Source organism: Oryx dammah, unplaced genomic scaffold, assembly GCF_014754425.2.
Source record: "Oryx dammah isolate SB20612 unplaced genomic scaffold, SCBI_Odam_1.1 HiC_scaffold_25, whole genome shotgun sequence".
NCBI classification, from domain to species: domain Eukaryota; kingdom Metazoa; phylum Chordata; class Mammalia; order Artiodactyla; family Bovidae; genus Oryx; species Oryx dammah.
The window spans coordinates 410,405-433,208 of record NW_024070209.1 but is presented as its reverse complement, the minus strand read 5'-3'; the positions used below and the strand labels follow the sequence as shown (position 1 = coordinate 433,208).

Sequence of the window (22,804 nt, the reverse complement as noted above, 5' to 3'; positions counted from 1 at the left end):
AGGAAAGGTCCATCCTGTTGTTTCCTTGCAGGGTCAGGCTTGCCCTCACCACTGGTTGTCAGAGGGATTCATAGATTGTTTTCAAGGGTTTCCCAAGAGTTTGGACAAGGGTGATTGAAGTCAAATGACTGGTTTTAGCCTGCAGAAGTCTGCTCAAATATGTACAAAATGTAAGTTGCCTAGCAGCTCCCAGGGTCTTATGATTGAGCCAAAGCTGATTTTTCTAAACGTAAGCCAAGTTTTGCCAGTTCACGTTGCCTGGTGAAACAGGCATGTCATTTGGGAACTGACGACCTGGAAGGTTAAAGGTGATACTCCAGCAGGAAAAGCCAAAGGTCACAGGCCTGCTTGTGAAAAAGTGGTGGGCAACAGGGGCCCCAGGTGGTGGCTTAGAGCAGTGGTCCCCAACCATTTTGGCACCAGGGACCAGTTTCATGGAAGACAATTTTTTCTTGGACCGGAGGTGGTGGATAAGGGGGATGGTTTGGGGATGATTCAAGTGCATTACAGTTATTGTGCACTTTATTATTATTATTATATCATAATAATATATTATCTTATTATATTATAAATAATTATGTATTATATTACATACTCTATTATATATTATATTATTATGTATTTGGCCGTGCTGAGTCTTAATTACTGGCACATGGGCTCTAGTTCCCTGAACAGGGATCAAAGCTGGGCCCCCTGCACTGGGAACTCAGAGTCCTAGCCACTGGACCACCAGGGAAGTCCTCAAGCATGCTTTTTCATCCCACTGAAATGTCCTTCCAGTAAGTAAGCCTGAAACTAGCATGTAGCTGATTATTCCGTCACCCCTGAAAATTCCCAAGACATTATTACCAGCTAAAGTCCATAGTTTATTCAGATTTTCTTAGTCTTTACCTAACGTCCTTTTACTGGCCTAGGATTTAGTTGTGTCTCCTTCAGCTTCTCTTGGTTGTGACAGTGTCTCAAACTTCCCTTGTTTTTAGTGACATGGATGGTTTTGAGGACGGGTCAGGTCTTTTTTTTGTAGTGTGTCCCACAGTTTGGACCTGTCCGATGTTTACCTCCTTTTTCTCATGATTAGATTTGGGTTCTGTGTTTTGGCGGGGAGGACCCCAGAGGGGAAGTGCCATTCTCATCACATCACATCGAGGGTACACTGTCAGCATGGCTTACACATGGCCCTTGCCCTTGCCCTTGACTCTCCACGTAAGCTAGTGTTTGTCAGTGTCTCACTTGAAAGTTTTCCTTTGAGTCCCCTTTCCATGTCCATCTCTTTGGAAGGAAGTCACTATGTTCAGGAGTAAGGATTAATGCTCCTCTTTAGGAGTGGAGCATCAATATAAAAATCACTTGGAATTCTTCTGCATGGGGGTTTGTCTCTTCTCCCATTTATTTAATCACTTGTATATATTGGTAAAGGAGCTTCCTAGGTGGCTTCAGTTCAGTTCAGTTCAGTTGCTCAGTCGTGTCTGACTCTTTCTGACCCCATGAATCGAAGCACGCCAGGCCTCCCTGTCCATCACCATCTCCCGGAGTTCACCCAGACTCACGTCCATCGAGTCAGTGATACCATCCGGCCATCTCATCCTCTGTCGTCCCCTTCTCCTCCTGCCCCCAATCCCTCCCAGCATCAGAGGGTTTTCCAATGAGTCAACTCTTCGCATGAGGTGGCCAAAGTACTGGAGCTTCAGCTTTAGCATCATTCCTTCCAAAGAAATCCCAGGGCTGATCTCCTTCAGAATGGACTGGTTGGATCTCCTTGCAGTCCAAGGGACTCTCAAGAGTCTTCTCCAACACCACAGTTCAAAAGCATCAATTCTTTGGCACTCAGCCTTCTTCACAGTCCAGCTCTCACATCCATACCTGACCACAGGAAAAACCATAGCCTTGACTAGACGGACCTTAGTTGGCAAAGTAATGTCTCCGCTTTTGAATATACTATCTAGGTTGGTCATAACTTTTCTTCCAAGGAGTAAGCGTCTTTTAATTTCATGGCTACAGTCACCATCTGCAGTGATTTTGGAGCCCCCCAAAATAAAGTCTGACACTGTTTCTACAGTTTCCCCATCTATTTGCCATGAAGTGATGGGACCAGATGCCATGATCTTCGTTTTCTGAATGTTGAGCTTTAGGCCAACTTTTTCATTCTCCTCTTTCACTTTCATCAAGAGGCTTTTTAGCTCCTCTTCACTTTCTGCCATAAGGGTGGTGTCATCTGCATATCTGAGGTTGTTGATATTTCTCCTGGCAATCTTGATTCCAGCTTGTGTTTCTTCCACTCCAGCGTTTCTCATGATGTACTCTGCATAGAAGTTAAATAAGCAGGGTGACGATGTACAGCCTTGACGTACTCCTTTTCCTATTTGGAACCAGTCTGTTGTTCCATGTCCAGTTCTAACTGTTGCTTCCTGACCTGCATACAGATTTCTCAAGAGGCAGGTTAGGTGGTCTGGTATTCCCATCTCTTTCAGAATTTTCCACGGTTTATTGTGATCCACACAGTCAAAGGCTTTGGCATAGTCAATAAAGCAGAAATAGATGTTTTTCTGCAACTCTCTTGCTTTTTCCAAGATCCAGCAGATGCTGGCAATTTCATCTCTGGTTCCTCTGCCTTTTCTAAAACCAGCTTGAACATCAGGGAGTTCATGGTTCACGTATTGCTGAAGCCTGGCTTGGAGAATTTTGAGCATTACTTTACTAGCATGTGAGATGAGTGCAATTGTGCAGTAGTATGAGCATTCTTTGGCATTGCCTTTCTTTGGGATTGGAATGAAAACTGACCTTTTCCAGTGCTGTGGCCACTGCTGAGTTTTCCAAATTTGCTGGCATATTGAGTGTAGCACTTTCACAGCATCATCTTTCAGGATTTGAAATAGCTCAACTGGAATTCCATCACCTCCACTAGCTTTGTTCATAGTGATGCTTTCTAAGGCCCACTTGACTTCACATTCCAGGATGTCTGGCTCTAGATTAGTGATCACATCATCATGATTATCTGGGTCATGAAGATCTTTTTTGTACAGTTCTTCCGTGTATTCTTGCCACCTCTTCGTAATATCTTCTTCTGTTAGGTCCATACCATTTCTGTCCTTTATCGAGCCCGTCTTTGCATGAAATGTTCCCTTGGTATCTCTAATTTTCTTGAAGAGATCTCTAGTCTTTCCCATTCTGTTCTTTTCCTCTATTTCTTTGCATTGATCGATGAAGAAGGCTTTCTTATCTCTTCTTGCTGTTCTCTGGAACTCTGCATTCAGATGCTTATATCTTCCCTTTTCTTCTTTGCTTTTTGCCTCTCTTCTTTTCACAGCTATTTGTAAGACCTCCCCAGACAGCCATTTTGCCTTTTTGCATTTCTTTTCCATGGGGATGGTCTTGATCCCTGTCTCCTGTACAGTTTTATGAACCTCATTCCATAGTTCATCAGGCACTCTATCTATCAGATCTAGACCCTTAAATCTATCTCTCACTTCCACTGTATAATCATAAGGGATTTGATTGAGGTCATACCTGGTCTAGCGGTTTTCCCTACTTTCTTCAATTCAATTTGAGTCTGAATTTGGCAGTAAGGAGTTCATGATCTGAGCCACAGTCAGCTCCTGGTCTTGTTTTTGTTGACTGTATAGAGCTTCTCCATCTTTGGCTGCAAAGAATATAATCAGTCTGATTTCAGTATTGACCATCTGGTGATGTCCATGTGTAGAGTCTTCTCTTGTGTTGTTGGAAGAGGGTGTTTGCTATGACCAGTGCATTTTCTTGGCAAAACTCTATTAGCCTTTGCCCTGCTTCATTCTGTACTCCAAGGCCAAATTTGCCTGTTACTCCATGTGTTTCTTGGCTTCCTACTTTTGCATTCCAGTCCCCTATAATGAAAAGGACATCTTTTTTGGGTATTAGTTCTAAAAGATCCTAGGTGGCTTAGCAGTAAAGAATCCGCCTGCCAATTTAGGAGATGCAGAGGATGCAGTTTCCATCCCAGGGTCGGGAAGATCCCCTGGAGGTGGGCATGGCAACCCACTCCAGTATTCTCGCCTGGGAAATCCATCCCATGGACAGAGGAGCCTGGTGGGATATAGTCCATGGTGTCAAAAAACAGTTGGACACAACTGAGCAACTAAACAGCAGCAGCAGCAACAGACGTTGTTATAGACTGATGGATAATTTCCTTATACTTGGGGTTACAATCTAATGCTACTTTATTTTCTTGCTCAACTTGTTCCCAGTTTGGTGATTGGGAGTTTTTTAGCTGGCTCCTCTGTCTCTTTGCCGCCGCCCCCACCTGTCCCTTTGTGTGTGTGTGTGGGTGTCGTATGTTTTATATTTTGCTCCAGGCTCATCTTACATGTTTACTGCTCCAAGCTGAAAATCAGCATTTCTCCGAGGAACTCTGGCTCCTTTCACTGGCGAATAGTATTATAAGAAACCAAGGGGGGACTTCCCTGGGGGACCAGTGGCTAAGACTCCATGCTCCCAGTCAGTACAGGAGGCCTGGGTTTGATCCTACATGCCGTAACTAAGACCCAGTGCAACCAAATAAATAAAAATATTTTAAAAAGAAAGAAAGAAACCAAGATCTTGGGACTTCCCTGGAAGTCCAGTGGTTAAGACTCTGTGCTTCCAATGAGGAACTAAGATCCCACATGCCCATAGCACAGTCGAAAGCATTAAAATGAAAATAAAGAAACCAAGGTCTGGATTGCTTCTCTTCCTTCCTCCTTAGAATATGAATCAAGTGAATATTTTCACTTCTAAGATGTCTTCAAACCTCTGAAATGGTAGAAGTTTTCTTCATTCAGCACCAGTGTCTTCAAGTAATAGTGATGCCTTGTGTTTCCATAATTCCTTATGAATACAATGATATTTACTATTAAAAAAGGATCACTGCAACAGAAATTTCATTCATCAGAAGTTTTAAAAACTGTGACTTTCGTCCTGCTGTTTCTGGAGTCCTGACATGTCCACAGCATGTAGCATAGGATATATGGGGATGCTAAGCACAGGGTTGTCTAGGTGAGCCCCATAAACCACTTTTCTTAATATTGGGCCAGTAATTCCTACTGCAGGCTTCCCAGGTGGCACACTAGTAAAGAATCTGCCCGCCAGTGCAGGAGATGCAAGAGATGTGGGTTCGATCCCGGGGTTGGGAAGATCCCCTAAGGGAGGAAATGGCAACCCATTCCAGAATTCTTGCCTGGAAAACTCTATGGACAGCCCACGGGGTCGCAGAGTTGGACACGACTGAGGGATTGAGCACACACACAATTCCCATAGCTCCTTGCTGAAATTTTAAAACTAAGTGATACTGCTTTGTTACCTCATGTCTCGCCATTGGGAAAAAATAAAGAATTTTAATGAATTACAGATGTCTTTTAAGCCCATTGTTGCCTTGCTCCTGGTACCTAGGATTTAATCCTAGGTTTGTTTTTCAAACACCAACACACATTTTTAATTAACTTTGCATTTATGGCTTGGAACACTGAACCATGAAGTAAAAGGATGCCCAGACTCCCGCAGGATTCTGATAAACAGCAGCCTCTTTCCCCCCCTGGTCTCATGGGTCTCCTTCTCCTCTAGGTCTGACCAAGACCACAATCTTCAGTTGTGAGGCCCACAATCAAAAAGGGCTGACCGTGTCCAAAAGCGTGCAGATCAACATCAAAGGTAAGTGTCAGGGTGGTGTCTTACAGGGGAAGTACATTGTGAGCTGTGCAGCCAGCTGCCTGGGATTGAGCCCTGGCTTCCCTTTGTGACCTTGAACAAGTCATTCAGCACTTTCAGTGTGCCCCTCTGTAAAATGGAGATAATTACAGAACCTATCTCTTCTTGAGGGTTCAATGAGATAATGCAAGCAGAAATACTCAAAACAGGGCCTGACACTTGTCTGTGATCAACAGTAACTAGTTTAGTTTTCTGCTCAGTCAGAAAAGAAAATAGGCTGAAATGTTGACCCAGATCATCTTAGCTCCTCTTTTTACTTTTTACTCTTCCACACTGAACTAGCCCCCATTGATCTAGGGATGGGCTGTGTCCTTCCCTGGGCAGCTGGAGCTGGGGCCAGTCCTCCCAGCAGCTGCTCTGAGGAGGGAGGAGGTCAGAGTCATGCCTCTCCTCGGGGCCCGAGGCTCTGGTCCCGCTTTCTCCTAATCTCTGTTGCACTCCTTGCTTCCCCTAGGCTGGGATGTAACAAAATGAAAGGCAGGTGTTGGAAGGCCCCCGCAGGCTAGTAGAGACATTCCAATCCAACATTCTGTGTCTTCCTCCCCTTTCTGTGGGATCAAAGATATTTAAACCTGAGACTTTGGAAAAATTGATACAGATGAACCTATGTGCAAAGCGAAATAGAGAGACAGATGTAGAGAGCAAACTGAAGCTGGGTTGGGAGGGATTGAGACTGATGTACATATACTATTGATACTGTGTATAAAAAACTGTGTTTACAGTAGATCATTAATGAGAGCTCAATATATAGCCCAGGGAATGCTACTCAGTGCTCTGTAGTGACCTAAATGGGAAGGAAATTAAAAAAAGAGGGATATATGTATATATATAACTTATTCACTTGGCTATACAACAGAAACTAACACAACATTCTAAAGCAACTATACTCCAATAAAAACTTAAAAAAAATAAAATAAAAATCTGAAACTTGAAAGGAAAACCTTTTGTTACCTTTTCAAGTCATCTCCTTAACCTTTCTCATAGAAATTCAAGGAAATGATATGTTTTAGTATTTGTTCTTAATTTATATTTTAATTAATTAATGAATTTTTATTGAAGTATAGTTGATTTACAATATTGTGTTAATTACTGCTGTACAACAAACTGATTCAGTCTTTATATATATATATATATATATATATATATGTTATTTTAAATATTCTTTTCCATTATGGTTTATCACAGGTTATTGAATATGTAGTTCTTGATGATCTACAATAGGACCTTGTTGTTTTCCATCCTATATATGAAAGTTTACATCTGCTAACCCCAGCCTACCATTGCATCCCTCCCTTAACCCCCTCCACCTTGGGGGTTATTTGTTCTATTCTCTACATTATTTGTTCTTAATTTAAATATTGAGAAGGAAATATTGAGTTCGTACTCCTTTTGTCCTTGGGGGAAATGATAGAGGGAAAAAACAGAGTGTGTTTAATAATGAGTTAAAGGGTGGGTAAGGCGTAGCAGAAGACTCAAGGTGCTGATGTCTGTTGCTGTTGCGCAGACGTGTCCGACTCTCTGCGACCCCATGAACTGCAGCACACCAAGCTTCGCTGCTGGTGTTTAGTTTCAGCAAATCAGCTGGAAGAAGCTATGAGAGGGTATTTTCTAAAATTTCACTGGAAAGGAAAAATGAGCCAACCGAAAGTTATTACAAGAGGAACTGTATAACTTCCTTCCTTCATTACAAATTGCATTATTACAATTTTCAGAAGAAATGCTGGGAATTTCAGGAATCCACCAGTGGGCGTAAATTTATAAAGACATTTTCATAAAGCATCAATATCTTAAAGTTTAAAAATCCATAAAATGAGAAGCACTTCTTGAATTTTATTCTTCAGACAGAATCTCAACTAGGACTTTAACAAGTTCTATTTCTGAAATTCAGGTTTTGGGCTTTCCTAAACATGTATGTCAAAGCAACCAAAACTCCTTGCCAGTCTGTCATCAGTTAAGGTGTATGTGGCCAGATTTGGGTCTGGAAAAGCAGATAATGTATTTAGGAAAGTGAGTCAGACGAAAGGCTGGCTTTCTCACCCATCAAGCTGTGTGTCTCCTGGTAAAACGACTCCCGAACATACCCCGTGGGTGCTTAATATGGTCTTTTCTTCCCCTCATCTGTGCCTCCTGTCCTTGCCTTCATCACCAGTACATCTCCCTCAGACCTCGTGCGTGTGTTACCTACCTCATTTCAGCCCCATCGAACAGTGCAATCTCTCCCCGTGCAATAGAAGAGAGAGCTGAGTGGAGAGGGCATTGAACTGTGCCGTGGTGGGCCATGCAGCCGATTAAGTCGTGACCACACTCTCCAGCCCGTGCTGGTCTTCATGCTGGTCTGCTCCCTGCTCCCGCACCCAGCCACCAGTGTCCTGTTGCGATACGGAGATACGGAGCTCTGGGGTGAGGCAGACCTGAGTTCAAGTCCCCATTTTGTTGCTAATGAACTCTGTGAGCTTTGTCAAGTTTTTAACTTCTTTGGTCCTCACATTTCCCCTTCCATCTTTGGGGACTGTAAGACTACTTCTCTCACAGGGTTCTAATCATGATCCAATGAAGTCCATAAAGACTCCTGGCACATAGTAAGCACTCATTCAAAAACATTAGTCATCTTTTTGGATTGTAAATGTTGTTGTGTGTGTGTTAGTCGCTTCATTGTGTCTGACTTTGCAAGCCTGAGGACTGTAGCCCACCAGGCCTCTGTCCATGGGCTTCTCCTGGCAAGATACTGGAGTGAGTTTCTGTCCCCTTCTCCAGGGATCTTCCCGACCCAGGGATGGAACCTGGGTGTCCTGCATTACAGGCAGATTCTCTACTGTGTGAGCCACCAGGGGAGCCGATAAATGTGGTTATTAACATTAATTAAGAGTTTAGGGACTTCCCTGGTGGTCCAGTGGTTAAGATGTTGCCTCCCAATGCAGGGGGTGCAAGTTCAATCTCCAGTTGGGGAGCTAACATCCCACATACTTCACTTTCAAAAAGTCAGAATCTAAAGCAGAAGTAATATTGTAACAAATTCAATAACAACTTTAAAAAACTGGTCCACATCAAAATATTACACATATCTAAAAAAAAGTTTATGACTATTCTCTGGCGGTCCAGTGGTTAGGGCTTCGGGCTTTCACTGCCAAGGGCAAGGGTTCGATTCCTGGCTGGAGCACTAAGAATCCTGCAAGCCATGTGGTGCAGCCAAAAGTAAATAAATAAGTAAATAATGAAAGCAGGATTGATTCACAGATTTTAATACATTAAAAACAGATCTGTGTTGAATGCTATCAATAATGTGTTGGATTCTATTAATAATAGGTTATTAGTAACAGTCTATTACTAATGAATATCTAGCCACGTCCCACCTGTGACTGAGGTCATCACACACTCATTACGGCCTGCCTTCCCCTCCCCATCAGCAGAGGCACTTGGCTCTTGGCTTGAGCTGACTCTCACCCATTTCCTCGGCCAGGAACACTTCCTCCCCGCATCACACAGGCACACAGGCACACACATGGATGTTCCCATGGTGTGCCTCTTTTTCTCAGGGCAGGCCACTCCTCTTCGGTTAATGTAGGTCTCCCCAGCTCAGCTTTTAGCTGAGGGATGAAGACAGATGTTCAGGTCCAGTTCCTGGGTCCAGAAGATTCCCCTGGTGTAGGAAATGGCAGCACACTCCAGTATTCTTGCCTGGGAAATCCTGTAAACAGAGAACCCTGGCGGATACAGTCCACGGGGTCGGAAAGCAGTCACACACGACTGAGCGATTGAGCACACACACAAAGGCAGATAGAAAGAGAAAAAATGGAAGTAGTGACAGATTTCCTCTTCGTGTGCTCCAAAATCACTGTGAATGGTGACATGAAATTAAAAGATGCTTGCTCCTTGGAAGGAAAGCTACGACAAACCTAGATAGAGTATTAAAAAGCAAAGACATCATAGTCAAAGCTATGGTTTTTCCAGTAGTCATTTATGAATGTAAGAATTGAACCATAAAAAAAGCTGTGCGCCAAAGAACTGATGTTTTCAAACTGTGGTGCTGGAGAAGACTCTTGAAAGTCCCTTGGAATGCAAGGAGATCAAACCAGTCAATCCTAAAGGAATTCAACCCTGAATATTCATTGGAAGGACTGATGCTGAAGCTGAAACTCCAATACTTTGGCCACCTCATGCGAAGAGCCGACTCATTGGAAAAAACCCTAATGCTGGAAAAAATTGAAGATGAAAAGAGAAGGGGGTGACAGAGGTTGAGAGGGAAAGATAGCATGACCAACTCAATGGACATAAATTTGAGCAAACTCCGGGAGATAGTGAAGGACAGGGGAGCCTGGCGTGCTGCAGTCCATGGGGTTGCAAAGAGTCGGACACGACTTAACAACTGAGCAACAGCTGTAACAGCATAAGGCAGGTAAGGAGGGCCATGTGGTTAGGCTCTGCCCCCATTTAGAGCACCAGTGACAGCCCTGCACAGAGCAGGAGGAAACGGATATCTTTCCATTCTTGTCCAGCTAAAAGTTCTCATGTCATCAGTGGGCAGGAGCACAGGTCTACATCCCACGTCTCTGGTCCAGGCAGAGTCATCCTGTCACTGCAAGACCAACCTAGAGGCTCATATGATCACCCTCACCCAGAAGGTGGCTCCTCTTTAAAACCCGTGTTTAATTTTCCCAATCTCAAGAAGCAGACATGGGCTTGGCATTAATGCACCTGTTTGGTAGCTGTGACCTCCTCTGGTTTATAATTGTGTCTGTGGTGTGTCTTTTGTCTTTTACGTAGCCATTCCCTCCCCACCTACTGAAGTCAGGGTCCACAACAGCTCCGCACACAGCATCCTCATCTCCTGGGTCCCGGGTTTTGACGGCTACTCCCCGCTGAGCGATTGCAGAATTCAGGTAACCTTTCTTGATGAAGAGAAATATCTATTTGGGGCTCAGTGACTCTGCCTGATTTATTTTCCGCCTGAGGAGTGGCACAGACGTCAAGTTGACACCCATGTTCAGAAGCCCTTGGCCTGCCGCCTGTCCCGTGTCCATGAGGCTGCGCCGTTTTGTGATGTTCTGCCCGCCTGGGGCGCTGTGCCCTTCTTTGTGCGTGGTCCAGGGCCCGACTGGAGGGGAAACATGTTTTTAAGATAGAACATCATGAGACCAGGGAGAATGAATTTTTAAGGTACAAAAACACATCTGGCTTGTGACCAGGAGTTCAGGAAGCCAGGCATGCCCCAGCCTGGCTCCTCCTGGGTTGGTGGCCACAAAGGACAGCAGAAGGCAAGTCATCCTCACTACTGAATGGACCGACCCCACCTGTTGGAAAAACCGGGGGTGACAGACCTTGCAGAGTCAGCTCTCAGTATCTAAAATTGATATAAAATAGAGCTACGAGAAATACAGGTTAGTCATCCTAAAGTGGAGGCTTCCCAGAGGGTGCGGTGGTAAAGAATTTGCCTGGCACAGCAGAAGATGCATGAGACGGAGGTTCATTCCCTGGGTCGGGAAGGTCCCCTGGAGCAGGAAGTGGCAACCCACTCCAGCATTCTGGCCTGGAAAATTCCATGGACAGAGGAGCCTGGCGGTCACGGAGTCACACATGGCTGAGGACACACACACATCCTAAAATGATACCTCGCCATGAAACAGACTCTGCTGCGAGCATTCACTCCATAAAAATGGAAGGGCAGCAGTAACACTGTCTTCTTGAGTGCCCACACATGGCCTTGCATATGTTCTATCCTGGAGAACGTTCTGTGTGCAGTTGAGAAGAAGGTGTATTAGGCTATGGCTGGGTAGAGCATTTGCAATGTCTGTTCGGTCCACATGGCTTATATATTGTCTTGTTCAGTTATTCTGTTTCCTTGTTAATCTTCTGCCCTGTGGTTTTATCTATTATCGAAAATAGGAAATTGTGATCTCAACTATTATTTTTGAATTGTCTATTTCTCCCTTCAGTTGTCTCAGTTTTTGCTTCATGTATTTCAGGACTCTTGTTTTAGGGAACAACAGGGCCTGTTTCCCTGTCTATGGACATAACGGTCCCTATATATGGGCATAAATGAAGCATGGACCAGCCTCCCTTTTCTGAAGTACAATTTCAAGTGTACAGAATAGTGGTTCAGATTTTTTATAGATTATACTCCATTTATGTGCTGTGCTGTGCTTAGTCGCTCAGTCATGTCAGACCCTTTGTGACCCCATGGACTGCAGCCTGCCAGAGTCCTCTGTCCATGGGAGTCTCCAGGCAAGAATACTGGAGTGGGTTGCCATGCCCTCCTCCAGGGGATCTTCCCAACCCAGGGAACATACCCGGGTCTCTTGCATGGTAGGTGAATTTACCCTCTGAGCCACCGAGAAAGCCCAAGAATACTGGAGTGGGTAGCTTATCCTTTCTCCAGGGGAACTTCCTGGCCTAGGAATCAAACCAGATCTCCTGCGTTGCAGGTGGATTCTTTACCAGCTGAGCTACACAGGAAGCCAATACTCTATAGTTATTACAAAACGTGGTTATATTCCCTATGTGGACTGGCCTTTTTAAAGATTGTTTCCAGTTAGTGAGCTGCTTGAAGAGTCCAGGAGGATCATGAGACTCCTTCCTGTAGGAGGGTGTTACGTTCCCCCACCCCGACCCTGCCACCCCTGGGAAGAGTGGTTCTCAGGGTCGATGTGAGGTAGAGTAGGGGGGCTGGGAAGTCTGAAAGCACCAGGTCACACCTCCAGGAGGAAGACGGGTCTCCACAAGCTTCACTTGCTTTCTGTCTCTCTTCGCCCGGGTTTTGGGTGGCTGTGGTACGAAGAGCCGTCCTGAGGCTGCCAAATTGCAGCCCCCTTGCCCACGTTGGATCCTATGGTTATCCTGTCTTTGTTCCACCAGCTAGCTCAGACTCCCTTCACCCATTCTCCTCTCCATCTCTCCAGATTTAGCAAATAGAAACGTAGTTACTTTATAAGATAATTACACTGCTGACTTTGTGTCATACCTACACCCATAATTATTGGCTGTCTATTTGAACTTCGCTGGAGCAGCCATAAATAGATCCTCCACGTCCAAGGTCAGGAGCGCTGGCTGCACTTCGCTGGACAGGCCATGTGGAGATACCCACCTCCAAGGTCAGAGAAACGCCAGTAAGATGATAGGCGCTGGAGCTGCTGTGAGGAGATACCCCATGTCCAAGGGCAAAGGAGAAGCCCCAACAAGATGCTAGGAGGGGCGATTCGCATTTAGAATCAAACCCCATTCCCGCCAGAGATGCTCAGAGGACTCCAACAAACCTTGTGTGTGCCAGACCCAGGGACCCACAGAGACGGAGGCAGAACGGCGTTTGGCGTCTCTTGTGGAGGTCCGGGTCGGCAGTAGTCTGCCGCAGGGACGGGGCTCTGGATGTGGGGATGGCATAAGTCCTCTTGGGGGAGGTCGCCATTAACCCCACCGTAGAGCTGCCAGAACTTACTTAGGACTGGGAAATAGACTCTTGGAGGGCACAAACAGAACCTTGTGCAGCAGGACCCAGGAGAAAGCAGCAGTGACCCCACAGGAGACTTGCCTATTGGGTGTCCGGGAGTTTCTGGTGGAGGCGTGGTGGTGGTCTGCTGCAGGGTTGGGGGCATGGACTGTAGCAGTACGTGCATGGGGTCTTTTGAGGGAGGTCACCATTATTTTCATTACCTCCACCATAGTTTCAGCTCAGTTCAGTTCAGTCACTCAGTCGTGTCCAACTTTTTGTGACCCTGTGAATCGCAGCACGCCAGGCCTCCCTGTCCATCACCAACTCCCGGAGTTCACCCAGACTCACGCCCATTGAGTCAGTGATGCCATCCAGCCATCTCATCCTCTGTCGTCCCCTTCTCCTCCTACTCCAATCCCTCCCAGCATCAGAGTCTTTTTCCAATAAGTCAACTCTTCGCATGAGGTGGCCAAAGTATTGGAGTTTTAGCTTCAGCATCATTCCCTCCAAAGAAATCCCAGGGCTGATCTCCTTCAGAATGGACTGGTTGGATCTCCTTGCAGTCCAAGGGACTCTCAAGAGTCTTCTCCAACACCACACTTCAAAAGCATCAATTCTTTGGTGCTCAACCTTCTTCACAGTCCAGCTCTCACATCCATACCTGACCACAGGAAAAACCATAGCCTTGACTAGACGGACCTTAGTTGGCAAAGTAATGTCTCTGCTTTTGAATATGCTATCTAGGTTGGTCATAACTTTTCTTCCAAGGAGGAAGCGTCTTTTAATTTCATGGCTGCAGTCACCATCTGCAGTGATTTTGGAGCCCCCCAAAATAAAGTCTGACACTGTTTCTACAGTTTCCCCATCTATTTCCCATGAAGTGATGGGACCAGATGCCATGACCTTCGTTTTCTGAATGTTGAACTTTAAGCCAACCTTTTCAATCTCCTCTTTCACTTTCAACAAGAGGCATTTTAGTCCCTCTTCACTTTCTGCCATAAGGGTGGTGTCATCTGCATATCTGAGGTTATTGATATTTCTCCTGGCAATCTTGATTCCAGCTTATGTTTCTTCCAGTCCAGCTTTTCTCATGATGTACTCTGCAAGAGTCTTTGGCCCCAGGTAAATAGCAGGGAGGGAACATAGCTCCACCCATCAACAGAAAATTGGATTAAAGATTTACTGAGCATGGCCCCACCCATCGGAACAAGACCCAGTTTCTCCCTCAGTCAGTCTCTCCTATCAGGAAGCTTCCATAAGCCTCTTATTCTTCTCCATCAGTGAGCAGACAGACTGAAAGCCACAATCACAGAAAACTAACCAATATAATCACATGTACTACAGCCTTGTCTAACTCAATGAAACTATGAGCCATGCTGTGTAGGACCACTCAAGACAGACGGGTCATTGTGGAGAGGTCTGACAGAATGTGGTCCACTGGAGAAGGGAATGCAAACTACTTCAGTATTCCTACCTTGAGAACCCCATGAACAGTATGAAAAGGCAAAAAGATAGGACACTGAAAGATGAACTCCCCAGGTCGGTAGATGCCCAATATGCTACTGGAGATGAGTGGAGAAATAACTCCAGAAAGAATGAAGAGACGGAGCCAGAGCAAAAACAACACCCAGCTGTGGACGTGACTGGTGATAGATGCAAGGTCCGATGCTGTAAAGAGCAATACTGCATAGGAACCTGGAATGTCAGGTCCATGAATCAAGGCAAATTGGAAGTGGTCAAACAGGAGATGGCAAGAGTGAATGTCAACATTTTAGGAATCAGAGAACTAAAATGGACTGGAATGGGTGAATTTAACTCAGATGACCATTATATCTACTATTGTGGGCAAGAACCCCTTAGAAGAAATGGAGTAGCCATCATAGTCAACAAAAGAGTCCGAAATGCAGTACTTGGATGCAATCTCAAAAATGACAGAATGATCTCTGTTCATTTCAAAGGCAAACCATTCAATATCATGGTAATCCAAGTCTATGCCCCAACCAGTAATGCTGAAGAAGCTGAAGTTGAACAGTTTCATGAAGACCTACAAGACCTTCTTAGAATTAACACCCAAAAAAGATGTCCTTTTCACATAGGGGACTGGAATGCAAAAGTCGGAAGTCAAGAAACACCTGGAGTAACAGGTAAATTTGGCTTTGGAGTACAGAATGAAGCAGGGCAAAGGCTAATAGAATTCTGCCAAGACAACCCACTGGTCATAGCAAACACCCTTTTCTGACAACACAAGAGAAGACTCTACACATGGACATCACCAGATGATTAATACTGAAATCAGATTGATTATATTCTTTGCAGCCAAAGATAGAGAAGCTCTATACAGTCAGCAGAAACAAGACCAGGAGCTGACTATGACTCAGATCATGAATTCCTTATCGCCAAATTCAGACTTAAATTGAAGAAAGTAGGGAAAACCACTAGACTGTTCAGGTATGACCTAAATCAAATCCCTAATGATTATACAGTGGAAGTGAGAAATAGATTTAAGGGACTAGATCTGATAAAGTGCCTGATGAACTATGGACAGAGGTTTGTGACATTATACAGGAGACAGGGATCAAGGCCATCCCCAAGAAAAAGAAATGCAAAAAAGGAAAATGGCTGTCTGAGGAGGCCTTACAAATAGCTGTGAAAAGAAGAGAAGCCAAAAGCAAAGGAGAAAAGGAAAGATATAAGCATCTGAATGCAGAATTCCAAACAATAGCAAGGAGAGATAAGAAAGCCTTCATCAATGATCAGTGCAAAGAAATAGAGGAAAACAATAGAATGGGAAAGACTAGAGATCTCTTCAAGAAAAGTAGAGATACCAAGGGAACATTTCATGCAAAGACGGGCTCAATAAAGGACAGAAATGGTATGGACCTAACAGAAGCAGAAGATATGAAGAAGAGGTGGCAAGAATACACAGAAGAACTATACAAAAAAGATCTTCATGACCCAGATAACCACGATAGTGTGATCATCCATCTAGAGCCAGACATCCTGGAATGCGAAGTCAAGTGGGCCTTAGGAAGCATCACTGTGAACAAAGCTAGTGGAGGTGATGGAATTCTAGTTGAGCTATTTCAAATCCTAAATATGATGCTGTGAAAGTGCTGCACTCAATATGCCAGCAAATTTGGAAAACTCAGCAGTGGCCACAGGACTGGAAAAGGTCAGTTTTCATTCTAATCCCAAAGAAAGGCAATGCCGAAGAACGCTCATTCTACCGCACAATTGCATTCATCTCACATACTAGCAAAGTAATGCTCAAAATTCTCCAATCCAGGCTTCAACAATACATGAACCGTGAACTTCCAGATGTTCAAGCTGGTTTTAGAAAGGGCAGAGGCACCAGAGATTAAATTGCGAACATCCGCTGGATCATAGAAAAAGAGAGTTGCAGAAAAACATCTATTTCTGCTTTATTGACTATGCCAAAGCCTTTGACTGTGTAGATCACAATAAACTGTGGAAAATTCTGCGAGAGATGGGAATACCAGATCACCTGACCTGCCTCTTGTGAAACCTCTAAGCAGGTCAGGAAGCAACAGTTAGAACTGGACATGGAACAACAGACTGGTTCCAAATAGGAAAAGGAGTATGTCAAGGCTGTATATTGTCACCCTGCTTATTTAACTTCTATGCAGAGTACATCATGAGAAACGCTGGACTGGAAGAAGCACAAGCTGGAATCAAGACTGCTGGGAGAAATATCAATAACTTCACATATGCAGATGACACCACCCTTATGGCAGATAGTGAAGAAGAAGTAAAGAGCCTCTTGATGAAAGTGAAAGAGGAGAGTTAAAAAGTTGGCTTAAAGCTCAACATTCAGAAAACTAAGATCATGGCATCCGATCCCATCACTTCATGGCAAATAGGTGGACAAACAGTAGAAACAGTGTCAGACTTTATTTTGGGGGGCTCCAAAATCACTGCAGATGATGACTACAGCCATGAAATTAAAAGACGCTTACTCCTTTGAAGTAAAGTTATGACCAACCTAGACAGCATATTAACAATCAGAGACATTGCTTTGCCAGCAAAAGTTCATCTAGTCAAGGCTATGGTTTTTCCAGTGGTCATGTATGAATGTGAGTTGAACTGTGAAGAAAGCTGATCACTGAAGAATTGATGCTTTTGAACTGTGGTGTTGGAGAAGACTCTTGAGAGTCCCTTGGACTGCAAGGGGATCCAACCAGTCTATGCTAAGGAGATCAGTCCTGGGTGTTCATTGGAAGGACTGATGGTGAAGTTGAAACTCCAGTACTTTGACCACCTGATGCGAAGAGCTGACTCACTTGAAAAACCCTGATGCTGGGAAAGATTGAGGGCAGGAGGAGAAGCGGATGACAGAGGATGAGATGGTTGTATGGCATCACTGACTCAATGGACATGAGTTTGAGTAATCTCTGGGAGTTGGTGATGGACAGGGAGGCCTGCTGTGTCCATGGGGTTGCAAAGAGTCAGACACAACTGAGCGACTGAACTGAACTGAACTGAACTGATTTGAACTTTAAATATGATTAGGTGTGCTGTATTTTCTCTGGCAATCCTAGTGAAGTTGGTCAAAATTGGCTCTACAAGTGGTATACTTTTATATTGTTTTTTTTTTTTTAATTGGAGTGTAATTGCTTTACAATATTGTGGTAGTTTCTGCTGTACAACAACATGAATTGACTAAATGTATACATATATCTCCTCTCACCCTACCCTCCATGCCACCCCTCTAGGTCATCACAGAGCACCAAGCTCTTGATTAACAGTGTATTCCCATTTCTGATGGGACCAAGTATAGTTTTGTAGCAGATTCCCAGTTCCTTGCAATTTAAAACTCTGACTTAGTAACAAATGAATGTTTTGGACAAGATTCAGATCCACACACTAGCAGGACACACTCTCTCACTTCCTTTGGTCCTGGCTTTGGTTTCATTCTTCACCCATTTTTGGGCTCTGGACTCCATTTCTATTTTTTCCTCTCCCACGTAATCTTACTGTTTCATGTCCCAGGACCCACCGAGCATGGTTACAGAAACCACGGCTTCTTCTAGGAACATGCCGTAAAGAGTGTCCCTGTGAGGGGCAGCAGGCCAGTGCACTGCCCCGGAAATGGGCAGAGGTGGGAGCCAGGGTTTCTTCCAGCTTAGTTCCAGTGCTTGGACACCAGGAAGTAGGTGCAGCCTTTAAAGGGAAGAAACAAAAAGTACTTTCTGCCAACAGCCACCACCAAGATAAGCACCCAGCTCCTGGGTTCCCCTCTGGTGGCTCCTCAGGCCAATGGGTTTCCGTCTTGTCACCCGGTGGAGCCTGTGGGTCTGAGTCAGACGTGAAACTCGAGCCCAGTGCACCCCCTCATCATATCCACTGGGGGATTTAGAATTCTGAAATGTCAGCTTGTGGCCCCTTGTCCTAAATTTCAAACATATATCTCCTGAAATAACAAGATTGTATATCCACACCCTATAATTTCAAGCCTATTATTATCAGGAATACATTTTGTGGGTTTAAGATTTTTTTCCCAAACTGTTGTTGGTGACTTCTGTTTTGTCCAATACTCTTTAGTCTTTTCTGATTTTTATCAGTACAACATGTTTTAGAAATAGAAATATGCATTGAAGGCTTCCCTGGCGGCTCAAACGGTGACAAATCTGCCTGCAATGCCGGACACCCAGGTTCGATCCCTGGGTTGAGAAGATTCCCTGGAGCAGGGCATGGCAATTCACTCCAGTATTCCTGCCTGGAGAATTCCCTGGATAGAGGAGCCTGGTGGGTACAGTCCATGGGGTCTCAAGGGGTCGGACATGACTGAATGACTAACACTGTCACTTCACTTTCAAAAACATACAGTGAAGGAAGACTCTGCATGATCCCTATCCCCAGATAAGAGGTTTCCAAGAGAAAAGCTGGAAGTTTCCATAAGACTAGCTTTGCTGGGGATTCCCCCCTCTTGCCTATACATACAGAAGAGATCAGGAGAGGGATATGGAGAGACTGGTGGTGTTTATGGAGGGAAAGATGGGGTACAAGGACTCAGAAGAAAGAGCTGATAGGTTTTCTAAAGATTTGGAGAAAAGCTTCTTGGGTAAGGTACAAATGATCGTTTCCTATATCTCTCCACCAAAAAATGCCATAAAATCTGCACTGTCTGTGTGTGCTTGTGGAGTTGGGTTTATATTGGAGTGGGAATTGCGGATTAAGAATAAAGGGCATGCTCAAATAGCCTCAAGACGATAGCAGAATTCCTCAGGTTACATAATGAAACGCAGATTTTTTGTTTTTAAATTAAGTGTCTCATCTTCTAAAGCAGGATTTGGGAAATGTTCTCTTTAAAGGGTCAGATTCTATATATTTCAGGTCGTTTTTGTATATTATGTTAAACAACTGTGAAAAAAAAGGATCAGGAATTAAAGTGGTTCTGAGAGAGGAAAAGCTACTTTTCTTTTTGGTTAAATGTAAATTAGAAGGATTATAATGTTCAGTTCAGTTCAGTGTCTGACTCTTTGTGACTCCATGAATCACAGGGCTCCCTGTCCATCACCAACTCCTGGCGTTCACCCAAACTCATGTCCATTGAGTCGGCGATGCCATCCAGCCATTTTATCCTCTGTCGTCCCCTTCTCGTCCTGCACCCAATCCCTCCCAGCATCAGGGTCTTTTCCAATGAGTCAACTCTTTGCATGAGGTGGCCAAAGTACTGGAGTTTCAGCTTCAGCATCATTCCTTCCAATGAACACCCAGGACTGATCTCCTTCAGAATAGACTGGTTGGATCTCCTTGCAGTCCAAGGGACTCTCAAGAGTCTTCTCCAACACCACAGTTCAAAAGCATCAATTCTTCGGCGCTCAGCTTTCTTCACAGTCCAACTCTCACATCCATATGTGACCACTGGAAAAACCATAGCCTTGACTAGACGGACCTTTGTTGGCAAAGTAACATCTCTGCTTTGTAATATGCTATCTAGGTTGGTCATAACTTTCCTTCCAAGGGGTAAGCGTCTTTTAATTTCATGGCTGCAATCACCATCTGTAGTGATTTTGGAGCCCCCCAAAATAAAGTCTGACACTGTTTCGAAGATGATGATTTATTTGCTGTTACCTGCCACGGTGAGAACACTTATCTCAGGCGTTTTTCATTAGGTTCCCAGTTGTTGCTCAAGTAAGTAGCATGAGTAACGCACTGGTGGGAAATTCAGGGTGTGACCCAAAAGGAAGCAGGTACTTCCGCTCGGTGCAGAGGAAGGGCCGTGCACACTGGATGCGTGGATACCCCAAGCCTAACATTCCTACTACCTTACTCACGCCTGGTCCACAATTTTTACTCTTCATTTAGGTCAAGGAAGTTGAGCCACTGAGTCATGGCTCAGTCAGGATTTTTAACACCTCCGGTTCAGCACATCTGTATCAAATCGAGCAGCTGCAGCCTCTGGCGAATTACAGCATCGGCGTGTCCTGCATGAATGAAGTCGGCTGGTCTGCAGTAAGCCCTTGGATTCTGGCCAGCACAACCGAAGGAGGTAATTCCTGGGGTTCAGAAATGAATATTGTGCTGGATGGCATGTGATGAAATAAATCCTTCCTGATGGGCTGGTTCAGACTTTAACTTTTGTTTGTGTGGCCTTTGTCTCCGGAAGAGAATTTTAAGGAGATGACCGGTGAAAATGGCAAAGATGTTTCCTTCCATATAGTAAGCTCCTTACATACAAACCTTTAAGTTTCGAGCTTTCACAGATGCAGACTTGCATGTGGTTGCAGCAAGGACCGGAACCTGTGCTATCAGTCGCAGCTTGCTCTCCGACGATCCTTCAGTTCTGCCATCTCCCACCTCCTCTCCCTCCTTCAGGCAGTAACTCTGCTTGCCTGTTCACTGGATGTTGACCCCTGTGTGCCAGATGGTGTACTCTTACTACTGTACTTCTTAAAACACAAAAAATGTTTTATTTTTGGTTTGCTTTTTTATGTATTATTTGTATGAAAAGAATTATTTTAGGGTAAGGGAGTTAGAGAAGGTGAGGTTTGGAAAAAGAATGAGACCGGCACTTTACAGAAACAGATCACCTTCAATGAGGCGAGAAGGGGCAGCAGTCAGATTAGTGAGCTGCTGCACTAACCCAAGAAAAGAGTAAGTATATATAGGCATGTATGTGGAAAGCTGCTGTCTTAAGGGGGCCTGTTCTCCAAGGTTGTTCGGAGTAGTTATCTCTTAAACGGCTGGGGCAAGAAATTCTAGAGATCAGCCAGAGGCTGGGACCGGCTGGGAGCTGGGCGTAATCAATCTTAATGTCCATTTTTTCCATCCGGTGAGAGAGTTATTTGTTTTGCATAGAACGGTGGGGAGGACCCCAAGGAGAGTTTTAGCTCCAGGCTATTTTGAGCTGTGTAATTTTCCTTCAATTTTAAACCTATTACAGTACAGTACTATATAGCCAATTGTGTTAGTTGGGTACCTAGGCTAACTTTGTTGGACTTACAAACAAGTTTTTGTAAACGCCCTTTCGGAAAAAGAACTCGTTGGTATGTAGGGGACTTACTGTATTTGAAAAGGGTTTAGTGACAAACCTTATACTTACTATGTATCAGTGATGTTTTCTTTTATATAGGAAAATATTAATAGTAGCACACTCTTTATAGCATATATTAATTAAAATATAACTGCTTGCCAGGTGGCACTAGGGAGAACCTGCCTGCCAATGCAGGAGATATAAGAGATGTCCTTCAGTCCCTCTGTTGGGAAGATCCCCTGGAGAAGGAAATGACCACCCACGCCAGTGTTCTTTTCTGGACAATCCCATGGACAGAGGATCCTGGCAGACTGTGGTCCACTGGGTCACAAAGAGTCAGACACAACTGAAGTGTCTTAGCGTGAAGCATATATGAAAGTTATTACTCATAGCATCAAAGTCAAGAAACTAATAAACACGAAGGCAGCTAATGTTCAAGAAGCACCTACTACGTGTCAGTGACCATCTTAGGTACTTTGTGTGCATTATTTCATTGGCTCCTCGTAGCAACCATATGAAGTAGGTACTGTTGGTTCTATATTATTTTCTCATAGCAAATTTTATTTGCATCTGTAAACTTTCTGTGTACTGCTTTTGATTTCCAAGATCTTACACTTTTTCTATGCACATTGAAGTGAATATTGTATTATAGTTATGTTAGATTTCCATTGTCCAGTTTCTGTTATTTCTCAGTTTAGACTTCTGGATTGCTTAGAGTCTTTCCTGCCCTAAACTGCCGCCTTACCTAATCAGTGCTCTAATTTTCATACAGACTGTGGGAAAGGTCTAGATCACAAATTGTTAGGGCTTAATCCTTGCACAAATGAAACTAGTGCCAAGGTTGTAAAATATCTTAAATGAGGAAGAAAAACCTTAGAGAATGATTTTTATCTGCTGTTTCATTTTTATTCAGCTCAAAATATTGACACTTTCTGGTTTCTGTTTTGATTTCTTCTTTGAGCTATTAGTTATTTAGGTGTCTAATGTAATTTCCAAAATATTTAAGGGGTTTTCCAGAGATCATTGTATGACTGAGTTCTAGTTTCATTCTACTGGGGTCAAAGAACATAATTTGTGTTGCTTGAATCCTTCAATATTTATCACGACTCATTTCATGGTCCAGAACATGGTGTACCCTGATAAATATTCAGTGTGCACTTGAAGAGAATGTGCAT

General features: G+C 44.1%; 1 protein-coding gene across 3 annotated transcripts in view; it reads left to right on the top strand.

Annotated features, from left to right (window-relative positions):
* The window catches only part of MERTK (MER proto-oncogene, tyrosine kinase), a 120,973-nt gene that overhangs the window by 60,490 nt on the left and 37,679 nt on the right, over nt 1-22,804 (top strand). For all 3 annotated transcript variants that reach the window (XM_040267534.1, XM_040267535.1, XM_040267536.1), the window contains 3 exons: nt 5,569-5,655; nt 10,474-10,589; nt 20,462-20,645. In XM_040267534.1, the coding sequence (XP_040123468.1) occupies nt 5,569-5,655; nt 10,474-10,589; nt 20,462-20,645 (387 nt within the window). The remainder of the gene's footprint in view (nt 1-5,568; nt 5,656-10,473; nt 10,590-20,461; nt 20,646-22,804) is intronic.